Raw genomic sequence first — 12314 nt, forward strand, 5'->3', positions numbered from 1 at the left:
CTGAGATCTGGTGAGGATCCAGAGGCCAAAATGCAGTCTGATTAACAGGCATCCCAAGCAGTGACTCAAACCATGGACAATTTCAGAGGAAGCTCATTATGGTGACTCCACAATTAGGATGTCAGCCCATGTGGCCAGTCAGTCCTGTGGGAGGCTGGACCAAGCACTATATAAAAGTCCCCACCTCGCTGGGCTCCACAATCCACATCCTTTGTTGAGTGTTGTTGAAGATCAGGTAAGTGGGAACATCTGTGCCCTCCCTGTTGCTCTGTCTTTAGGAGGCCATTATCCTGTTCCTCCCAGGACTGTACTTTCTGCTGATTTTTAAGTGGTTTGCCATTTCTTGGGCCTCTCAAACCATCCTGTGCACTCTACCTAGTCTCTTGCACCTGATTTTCAAAAGGATTAGTCAAATAGATGAGAAGGAGAAGACCTATGGTAGGACTGGGGCTTAAGGCTACAGCTATGGAGACAAAGGCCATGAGAATGTTCCCACCCAGGAGACACGTGTCAGAGGGAGCCACAGTAGGGATGGAAAACAGAAAGGAATAAAAAGCAGCTGAAAAATGAGTTCTTAGAGTCTAATACACTCACTCCCCCTTCCCTTCTCTCAACCCTTCATTCTCCAGTTCCCAGCCTAGCACTTTTAATGTAATAATTTCAAATCTTGTGTTTGTTTCAGATTCTGCAAATCATCCCAGGATGTCCTTTAGTGAGCAGCAGTGCAAGCAGCCATGCGTGCCCCCTCCATGTCTTCAAAAGGCCCAAGAGCAGTGCCAGGCGAAGGCTGAGGAGCTGTGCCTCCCCACGTGCCAGGACCCCTGCCAGGAGAAGGGCCTGGTGCAAGCTCAGGAGGTATGTCTTCCTCAGTGCCAGGAGCTAAGCCAAGAAAACTGCCCACAGCAAAGCCAAGATCCATGCCTACCTCAGTGCCAAGACAAATGTCCACCTCAGCGCGTAGAGCCAAGCCAGGAGCTGTTCCAGACAAAATGTGTGGAGGTTTTCCCACAGAAGGTCCAGGAGAAGTGCTCGCCCCCTGGCAAAGGAAAGTAGCTGCCCAAGTGCCATCTGGGGTCAAGAAGATGGCCAACAGATGACACGCCACCCCCAGCCCACGCTCTGGTGACCTTCTTCTGCGGGTAGCTCTGTATGCAATGCACCTTCTTGCCTCCTGGCTTCCTCAGTATTCCAGGACTTGGTCTGTGTCTCTAAAGACAGTTCTCCCTGTATGTCACCAACCTCTGTGAATAAGAGTTGTTCTCAGCAGTCTGATGGAAGATCTTAAGTGTAGGAATGGTGTGATTGTCAGGGGAGACCACAGGAGCCTAGCACAGCTGCCTTGGGACAAAAATTCACCCAGCCCTGAGTGTGTGACAGCCCCGGATGCCTTCATTCATCTTTCAGAGTGTTACGCTCTCATTCGAGCCTCAAACAAACTGAACTTTGATGGACTTTCCACTTATCACCACCACCACCGCTAGTATCAAGAAGAGGTTGGTGCTGTTTTAAAAGTCAAAAATTGAATCATTTCATTTCCACATCCTAAAAAGAACAGCAAATGATTAGACATTGAAATGTTGGTTGTGCCTTTAAAAAAATGAACCAAAAGTATGTAAATGATTGAATCTAAACAACCAATAAGATGAGATGGGTGTTTGGGGTCCTTGTTAATCTTTGTGCTTCATAGCTAGTCTGCTGTGGGCCCTTCGTTTTCACCATGTATACTCTTTAGAGATGTGATCTGTGTCTATGCAATGCAAGCTGGTCTGTTCTCCAGCTTTCTTGCCTTCTTCTCTCTGGTGAAGATAAAATCCATAATAAAGCTGATCCTAAGGCGAATATCTGACTTCACGGGTGCTCTTTTCTCCCCACCACCAAACCACCTGCTGTCCTTGTGACGACTGTCTTCTCCTTTTGGGGGTTTAGGGGAGGGCATAGAGCAGGAATGAAAAACAGACCTCATAGGTGCATAGAACAGCAAGGCTGAAAGAGGCCTCCTTAAGGTCACCTGGACCACCCCACCCACAACATATCATACGTTCACCGTGCACAACACTTGACACAGGAGAAAATCCAGGGCTGGGACCTGCACACTCTCAAAATTTCAGGTCCAGGGTTCTTTCCACCACAGCTGCTTTCCTCTCTGACCCTTGCTCTTCAGAGGAAAGGGCTAAAATGAGGAGAAGGGGAGTTGTGTGGAAGAGGGATCCCAAATCAACCCATGACACCTACAAGCACAGCATCTGTGTCAGAAGGAAGAACTAAGTGTGCCTGCCTCTGAGATGAACACAGACTCCAGGACCAAAATTGTCTGTCTTGCTGTCTGGCCTGGTTTTAGGAAAGCCAGGTAGCCTGGGTAACTGCCAGCACCCCGTTGCCCCTCCTCCCATGAAGGAAACACAGGCTGTGGCCTCTGGGTGCTGTGAAAGGACTGAAGAGGCACAGGACTGACATGCAAGAGCCGAAGCCGGCTTCCTCGGCAGTCCCTGAGGTCTGACCTGGGCCCAGAGGAAGCTGTGTCAAAGATCAGCTTCCAGAGGGGGCAGGGGGCTCCTTAGCCATTCCCTTGGTCCCCCTCCCCCCTCAGTGTGTGTGAGGAGGAGAAGGGCCAGGACAGCCCTTCCCTGAAGGCTGTATGGAGCCCCAGGTCTTAGCTGTTGGGCTGAAATGAGAGTCTTCCCACACTAGGATTGCCCTAACCTCTCAATCTTAGAGATTTTCTAAGATGAGAGAGAACTAATGATTTGGGAGGATATTTCAAGAAGCAACCTGGAGCCATCACATACTCACTGAGCCTGCAGGTGGCATGGGCCCAGCCCTGAGCTTCATGCACATTCTCTAAGTGGGTCCTCACAGCAGCCTCAGGGAGCTGCTGTCTGTTTGTTTAAGAACTTGACTGGCCTCATAAAGCCAGTAAGCGGTGAAGTCAGGATTCTAACCCAAGTCCCTCTGACTCCAGAACTGACCTCTTACTTGCATAACCAAAGTGTCGCGGCACACTCAAGAGATTTCCAGAAACTGTTTTCTCACTCATTCATTCATTCATCTCTAACAGATGCTCTCTGATCACCTACCAGGTGCCAGGTGAACCAGGAAGTCAGTGGCCCTGCACAGAGCTAGGAGCTGTCTTTTCTGCAGGCCACATGCACCAAGTGTGCCTTTCTGAAAATCTCCTGAGTGGCTCAAGTCCCTGAACATCTCCAGATGCCTGAATCACCATTCTCTTGCCTCCCTGCCTGGTTGAAATAAGTTTTCTCATTCTTTTTCCAACCTTGGAATAAACCAGCTGCTCCCCAGGGCCCAGCTACTCCCTAGGGTCCCAACTGCTCCCCAGGGAACAGCTGCTTTCCAGAGCCCCAGCCTGCAGAGAGGCCTTCCTGTCAGTGAAACTTCTGATTGGGCTGAGGGAGACTCACAGACCCGCCTCCAGCTTGGCTCAAGCCCAAGAAATGTCTTTGTTCTCCAACACTAAAGGCGTGCACAGATTGGAGTTCAAGATCAGATGCCCAGGTGCTAAGAAGAAGCATGAGACGAATGAGCAGGGAGAGCCCAGGGTACCAGAGAGAGGAACAATGCGCTGATTACAGGGCAGGCCTCAGCAGATGGGAAAGGGACAAGCTTGCAGATTGCAGATAGGGGAGCAGACATCCAGCAGCCAGCAGGCTCTCATCTAGCATACCTTCTCGAGTCTAGAGAAGAAAATACCCAAGGGAGCAGGACAGCTGTCCTCAAATATTTTGAGTGCTTTGATGAGGATGAGATTTCTGTGAAGTGCCAAATGACAGAGCTGGGACCCATGGGCAGAAGTTATGTATTTTGGCTCAGTTTAGGAAATTTCTTATAACAAAATCTATTGGATGGTGGCAGGAGCTTCCTCTGGACGTGTTGTGTCCCATAAACTAGAGGTAGGTGTGCAAGTGAGGAGGTGACAATCAGCTCCTCCCAACCTGTCTAACTTCTGGGCAGAAGTGGGCCCGGGGACAAGGAGCCTCCCAGGGAAAGGAGATCCAGAAGACCTGACCTCTAGGTCAGGAGACAGGAAGTTCCATTGGCTTCTAGAACACTCCTAAAAGGCTCTTTGGGTGGCCCAGACTCCTGGGGACCAGCAGATCATGACCACAGCTTGAAATAAAGGAAAGGAGGAGGACAAGTGATGGGAGGTGGCTCCCCCAGATATGAAGTTTTTTTTGTATGTTTTTTGGGCCCACAAATGCCTCAGTCTTGAGTAGTACCTTGTAGCAATTCCTCATTGCCCTCTAAACCCGTTCTTCCCAGCTGGGATTTAGCCTCTCTCCCCTTTATTCCTCATTTCTTTCCATCTAGACCTCCTTTCTCTCCTGCGCCCAAATGACCCAACTGTTCTTCCACCTGAAAACCCATCACAGCCTCCTTTCTGCCTGCACCTGCCTGTCTCCAACCCAGGATTCTCTCGTTTATGCCTGTGAACCCACAGGTTACAAACTGGCCTCCTCCAGGAAGCCCTCCAAGATGTCAAGCCCATTTCCTAAGTACTGCACCATGGGCTCAGTGCTGCACTGTCCAAACAGCACCGCACTGGTCCTGGGGGTCTGTGGCCCTCTTACAGCTGCCTGCATGTGAATGACACATGTCTCCTGTCAGCATGAGAGCCCCAGATGACAGCTTAGGTGCCTTGCCATGCTCTTGCTTGACTTCACAAGCCCACCACACTGAGGTCTGAGACACCTCACAGTCGGCCAACCAGCACGCCCCAGAAGCAGGGACAAAGGAGGGTGCTGGCCTCCAGAGTCACCTGGAAGGCCTCTTCTATTGATAGGGTGAGCAGCTCATCTTGGTTTGCCTGAGACTGAAACACTGAAAGTCTTGAATTCTGGGAACCTCCTCAGTCCTACATAAACGTGGGTGGTTGGTTGCCCTAATTGAGTACCCACGTGTATAATACATGCTGCTTGGTGCTGGAGGAATTAACAGCCCAAGGGACTGTTATGGAAAACTGCAAGCCCAGAAGACTTAGTTATCCACTGCCTGTCCCCTCCATAGCCCCATTCTCCATGGTGTGTGTGTGTGTGGTGTGTGTGTGTGTGTGTGTGTGTGTGTGTGTGTGTTAGACAGGGGATACTAGATCGACAGGGGGCTGCCCAGGCTAGCTCTGTATAAACATGAATTGGCAGGTCCTGACCCAGAGAGTAGCATAGTGAGGGACATCCCCCCACACCCAGCCCCGCTGCCATCATTAACCTCAGGACACCTGGGCCCACGGGCAGCTGGTCTGGACTCGCCCATTCCTGTTCTTCCTTCTCTCTCACAGACACCTGCGTCACACCTGGAGATGGCTGGAAGATGAGGAGGCAGGCTGGCAGGGAGTTTAGCTCAAGCTCCCCACCTCCCCCATTCCCAGCCAGTCTCGCAACCAGCCTGCCCTCCTCAAGAAGCCTCGGGACTCCCTTTCTCTTCCCAACAGCACCACCTACTGGCCTTCCGCAGACCATGCCCAGGCTGGCCTGTGTCAGAGAGCCAAACACTTTGGGGCCCGGACAACGCTCGGTAGGGCAGAGGCAAGACCACAGAGCTGTAGCATCTAATAAAGTAGGGAGTAATACTCCATGGTATACATATACCACAGTTTACTAATCCATTCGTGGATTGATGGGCACTTGGGTTGTTTCCACATCTTTGCGATTGTGAATTGTGCTGCTATAAACATTCGGGTACAGGTGTCTTTGTTATAGAATGACTTTTGTTCTTCTGGGTAGATGCCCAATAATGGGATTGCTGGATTGAATGGTAGGTCTACTTGAATCTGTTTAAGGTATCTCCATAATGCTTTCCACAGGGGTTGCACTAGTTTGCATTCCCACCAGCAGTGTATGAGTGTACCTGTCTCTCTGCATCCATGCCAACATGTGTTGTTTTGGGATTTTTTGATAAAGGCCATTCTCACCAGAGTTAAGTGGTATCTCATTGTGGTTTTGATTTGCATTTCCCTGATGATTAGGGATGTTGAGCATTTTTTCGTATGTTTGTTAGCCATTCTTATATCTTCTTTTGAAAAATTTCTATTCATGTCATTTGCCCAGTTTTTGATAGGATTGATTTTTTCTTGCTGATTTTCCTGAGTTCTAAATAGATTCTTGTTATCAGTCTTTTATCTGATGTGTAGTATGTGAAAATTTTTTCCCATTCTGTAGGCTGTCTGTTTATTTTCGTGACTGTTTCTTTGGCTGTGCAGAAGCTTTTTAATTTAATCAGGTCCCATTTGTTTATTTTTGTTGTTGCTGTGATTGCCTTAGGGGTTTTCTTCATAAATTCTTTGCCTAGACCAATGTCTGTAAGAGTCTGTGGTATATGTATACCATGGAGTATTACTCAGCTATAAGAAATAACGAGGATACGACATCTCTTTGGTTCTCCTGGAGAGAGTTGGAACCCATTATATTAAGTGAAGTATCCAAAGAATGGAAAAACAAGCATCACATGTACTCACCAGAAAATTGGTTTCCCTGATCATCACCTAAATGCACATCGGGGAAGGATACCAATTGGACATCAGACTGAGACGGGGGGTAGGGGGAGGGGATGGGTGTATGCCTACATGATGAGTGCGTTGCGCACCGTCTGGGGAATGGTCATGCTTGAAGGTGCTGACTCGGGGAGGTGGGGGGGAGGGGATGGAGGTACGACTACATGGTGAGTGCCAGGCGCACTGTCTGGAGAGTGGACACGCCTGGGGCTCTGCCTCAGGGGGATGGGCGGGACACCAACAATGTATATAACCTGAGCTTTTGTACCCCCATGAAGAGCTGAAATAAAAAAATAATAATAATAATAATAAAGTAGGGAGGAAGGCTGTATGTGCAAGACAAAGTTAAATTACTCATGGAGCGGAAGCAGTACACATGATGGATGGTTCAGGACATAGGCTCAGGAATCAGACTGCTGAGATTCAAATCTAGACTCTATCATTTCTATTCTTTCCTTAAAAAGCCTTTCTCAGAGACTTCTACAGGCCAAGCCCTGTTCCAAGCACTGGAGACGCGGTGGTGAACCAGACACACAGAGCTGCTGCCTTCCCAGAGCTCACATGATGGGGGAAGACAGACAAAAAGCAACACAGCAAACGCATAAACAAGCAAGTGAAGAAAATAAAACAGAGAGTATGAGAGAGTGACAGGGGAGGAGGGATGCTCCTTAGCTTGGGCAGCCTGGAAAGGCCTATCTGAGAAGGGGGTGTCCAAGTGGGAATGAATTATAGGAGAGAGACAGCCACGTGGGATCAGGGTGAGCGTTGGCGCCAAGAGGACAGCAGCTTCCAGGGAGGTTGCAGGTCAGATTGCCTCTGGTGCCCCATTTCGGACCCTGCATTTGAAGGTGAACGCTGACTGACTTTGAGTCCCTCCAAATGAATGTGAGGCGCCTTGTGGAGTCAACCATGGCTGAAGGGTGGGGGCATTTCATCCAGAGATACAGAGACTTAGGGGTACACAATGGCTGTCTTTAGACCTTTCAAATGCCAAAGAGAGAGGCAGTGGATTTATTCTTTGTGATCCCAAAAGGTCTTGCATGGATCAATGAGTTCAGGGCACAGAGAAGCAGACTTCTGCTCGTATCGGGAATAAAATGGCCCGGCAAAGGAATTGGGCTGCTCATGCAGTAGTGAGTTCACTGTAACTGAAAGTGTGCAAGCAGAGGCCAAATAACTAGCTGAGAAGTTTATGGGGAATTTGGACTAGATTTGTTTTAAAATCTTGTAAGTCCAGCCTACACTTGCACCTGAATTGCTTGCAGGTTACCACAAGGCTTTGTTTGTCTCTGAATGCAGTGAAACAGCCTTTGTAAGCCAGTCACAGAAGGAACATCTGCCTCAGGGCCCCAGGTCAGGAACCTCACAACAGGGCAGGAGAAAATTGAGCCAGCCACGTGGGATGGGGGTGAGCACCGAGAGAGCAGCAACTTTGAGGGAGGTTGCAGGTCAGAGGTCTCTGGTGTCTCTGGGTACAGAACAAGCTTCTTGTCAGCCTCAGGGCAGACCCTGGCAAAGGTGAAAAGGGAAGGTCCTTACCTCTCTTGCGTCTGCTCCCCAGTCCCTCTCCCTGTTAAAGCACCAGCAGACAGAACTTCCTCCCCACACCGGGGTCCGAGAAAAAAAGCAGTCTAAACAAATAGAGAAAATATCCCACTCTTCCCAAGTCTCAGAGGGTTTTATGTTGCACACCTTGGTAATACAAATATTTCAGCCTGACCGATAAACATATGAAAAAGGTATTCAACCTCATTCATCCAAGAAATGCAAATTAAAACCTCAGTGGAACACCACAATATACCAACTGGAATGACTAAAATTTAAAAAGACAGAATCACAGTGTTGGTAAGGTTGTGGGAATGCAAATTGGTACAACCACTTTGGAAAACTCTTCAGCAGTAATTACTGAAGCTGAATGTCTACATATCCAATGACTGAGCAGCTGCTCTCCTAGGCATACGCCCTGCATATGATCACCAAAAGTCAAACATTAGAATGTTAGAATATTATTAGCATATTAGTATTACTCATGATAGGCAAATATCAGAAATAACTCAAATGTCTGTACATTTGAGTTAAATTGAGGTATATTCACACAATAGAATTCCACACAGCAATGTGTACGAATGATCTACAGCTGCACACAACAATATGGATGAATCTCACAAACAGAAATCAAGTGGGCAGAAAAAAACAGTTGCATAAAACAGCACTAGGATGAATATACGAAATGTCATTTATGGCAGTCAGAAACTGTTCCTACGGTTCAACATAAAACATACCATATGGTTCTATTTATGACATTTATATAAAGTACCCAAACTGGCAAAACAAATCTCGGTTGTAGAGATCAAGACAGTGGGAGGCTTCTGTGCCTCTGATAACATTCTGTTTCTTGATCTGGGGACTGCTTCCCAGGTTGTGTTCAGTTTGTGCAAATTCACTGAGCTGTGCACTTATGATATGTTCCCTTTTCTGAATGTATACTTTAACAAAGAGCAGAAAGTTTCATTGGAGCTCATCATATAATACAAATATATTATCTAGAAACAATAAATGTGCACTAGCATCCTAACATCATAACTTAGAAAACAAACATAAAATATAGACCTTTTAAAAGATGAGATAAAAATAAAGAAAAAAGTGCCAATTTTTCTTCCTGGTCCCAGTGGATAGTCTTATGCATCCTCAGTGAGCAAGCAGCTCCCTCTAGAGGCTTTTCATGATGGAGTCCTGAGTTACTTAATGGCTGCATGACCTTGGGTAAGCGTCCCAGCCTCAGCTTCTGCACCTGTGAAATTGAACTAGTGATCACTCTTCCACACCCCTCCTAGACAGCTGTCCTCAGGACCAAATGAGATATTTGATATTTGTTGAAATATGAAGGGTTAATAAGATCACTACTACTAACAGAGAGTTAGTATTAACATATATTTACATGCAAAAGAAGTCAATCCTACAATAAATAGTTTGGAATTTCATTAAAAGTAGCTCTATATTTTAGAGAGAGTGTTCTCCATCACTAAAATTGCAAAACTATTATAGCTGCCAGAGACGTTGCAGAGTGATTCCTGAACTGGGCACACTTAACAATAATAATAATAATAATAATAATAATAATGGCATATACTATGAGGCAGATATTTTCTAAGTGCTTTGTATATATTAACTACTATTATAACCCTTATACCAAGTAAAAGAAGTAGGTCACATTATGATGACTATTTTATAGACAAGAAACTAGAGCTCAAAGAAATTAGGTAACTTACTCAATATCTCATGGATAATAATTGAGATAGACAGCTGAGTTTCAAATCCAGGCAGTCTGGCTCCAGAGTCTACATTATATTAAAACAAACATTCTCCACATTACCTTCCAAAGCTGACACTAATATTCAAAATCTCTTTCCATTCCGTAAAGCTTGGTCTAATATCAAGAGCAGTTCCTTCATGAATCTAATTTTTTGAGCACCTGTTACATGCCAATCTCTATACTGAGTATTGAGTACTCAGTGGTCAACACGCAAGCACAGTCCCTACACACAGAGCATACAGGCTAGTAAAGGAGGCAACCAGTATAAGAAACATGCACAAAAATAAACATAAAATGCTAAATTTTGTTACATTTGAGGAAGGAAAGTTCCAGGATATATAAAACAATGAATTAGGGAACCTAATTTAGACTAGAGGTCAGGAAAAGCTTCTATGAGAAAACAAAGTTTAATTAGAAACTGGAAAGATAGTAAGAGTTGCCCAGGTGAAGAGAGGAAGAAAAAAATTATAGAGAAAACAAAATGTTTTGTTGGTCTGATGGTCTGATATGGGAAAAGCCTGATCTTTGTCGTGGATGTGAAGACAGGAAGCAAGAAGGAAGGTGGCCCCAGACGGTGACAGGTGTGTCAGCAGGAGCCTGCAAGGCCTTGGAGGGCCCTTGAAGGATCTGGACTTTTGTGCTAAGAGTAATATGAAACATTAAAGATTTTTAAGAAGAAGAGTGTCATGATTGGGTTTGCATATTTTAAATATTACTATAATTAAAGTGTGGAGAGTGGATTAGAGCCAGAAAGCAAGAAGGGGAGCAGAGAACCACTGAGGACGCCATTGCTATAGCAAAGTTTCTAGAATGATCTCTGCATAGCAGCAGCCACCATTGCCCAGTGGCACAAAGGAAGGACTGATGGAAGTCCAGGTAAGAAGACCTGAGGCTCAGTTCTGAGATGGTTACAGAACATCCAAGCAGAGATATAAAGTAAGCATTTAATCTATGAGTCAGGAGCTCCAGAAAAAGTGAAGGATGGAGATCTACATTTGGGAGCCAGTGTCACAGGGGTAGCATTTGAGCTTTGGGGGTGGATGGATCTTCCAGCTACAGAATATAGATTGAGAAAAGAAGATGACTCAAGGCCACACCCTAGTCAATAGTTAGAGGTTGAATAGAGGAAGAGATCTTGTCAAAAGATTAAGAAGCAGTCAAAGATTTGAGAGAAAATTCCAGGAGAGAGTGTGCAATGATGCTGATTGCCGCTGAGCATGGGGAACAGCTCACATGAGCAGCAATGTGGAGTGTAGGTGTTGCGGGTGAAGGCGAGGTCCAGCCAGGCCAGTCACTCGGTGATTTCTCAGGTGCTGGAACCACTTTCCATCCACTTCTGTACTTCTAAGGCACAACATTTGCTGCAGTCCTGATATATCATCAGATCCCGGTGACTAGGAATAAGTGAGCCAATGAATGATAAATGAACTGAGGACCCAAAAGCTTTAACGACTTGACCAAGGTCATCCAGCCAGTAAGTACCAATGCCAGGGCCTGAATCCAGCCCTCATAATTCTAAAGCCCATATTCTTGGTCTAAAAATAAAGCTTTAACCCAGGGGAAAATATCTCTGATGACAACTTGCAGTCATGCTTCGTATCTTATTTTGAGGACTATTATACTTACCTCCACAATTTAATCTGCTGCTTAGGAGCTCGTTCAAAAATTGAGGTAGACAGTGATAGGCACCTCTTCGGATCACCTGTCCAGAGGATAATGCACCTGTGGATAACATTTATGCTGAGTGAATGTATAATTTGGGTTACATCCTTGAGAGCCTGTCTGAGCCCAAGAGCACGTGGGCATCCGGGGACTCACTCTGCAGTACGGCACAGAGGGGAGTCTGGTGCTCTGGACTTGTGGGTCAGGAGTGATGGTGGTGACGGTGACCTGGGTGAGGGTAGCAGGGATGATGGATTACACGCCGATGGTGATTGCAGGGTGCTGGGGGTGAGAGGGATCCTGAGGGAAAATTCTCTTAGATGTGAATTGGTTGGCAAAAGTGTCACTGAGCACATAACCTTCAATTTCCAAATAGCCAGAATGACAAAGCCTATCTATAGATTACTCATTTTATTCTCCTTCATTTCTTCATCTTTTCATTCAAAAATCTCCTTTGAGCAGCTGCTATATTCCAGCCCCTCCTTTAGGTGCTAAAGATATGGCAGTAAACAAACAGACCATAAGTGCTGCCTTTGTGGAGTTTGCACTTAGAAGACATCAAAAGCTCATTTATTCATTCACTGAACTCTCACTGAGGATCTAAAGCCAAGCATGATGCCAGACACTGATAGGTCCCAGACCCCTAACAATAAGGCTGTCTTGGAATGGGGACATCATGGCCAAAATAAATAAGTACCCACATATGTGTAGGCTTGTTCACATGGATAAACATGCACCTGCCTACCATATAGCCCACCAGACCTCAAGCAACATGTATATAATGTATAGATTTTATTAAAAGTAAAATGGAAAGACCCTGAAAGGTTTAAGCAGAGAAGA

The 12314-nt window shown here is 46.1% G+C and overlaps 1 protein-coding gene across 1 annotated transcript; it reads left to right on the forward strand.

The window, feature by feature from the left end:
* The first annotated feature begins 673 nt into the window (after positions 1-673).
* Positions 674-1399, forward strand: PRR9 (proline rich 9). Its single transcript, XM_045546355.1, has one exon. The coding sequence runs from the start codon at positions 703-705 to the stop codon at positions 1051-1053; it is 351 nt and encodes a 116-aa protein (XP_045402311.1). The 5' UTR covers positions 674-702; the 3' UTR covers positions 1054-1399.
* Positions 1400-12314: the final 10915 nt, after the last annotated feature.

Source organism: Lemur catta, chromosome 3, assembly GCF_020740605.2.
Source record: "Lemur catta isolate mLemCat1 chromosome 3, mLemCat1.pri, whole genome shotgun sequence".
Taxonomy (NCBI): Eukaryota; Metazoa; Chordata; class Mammalia; order Primates; family Lemuridae; genus Lemur; species Lemur catta.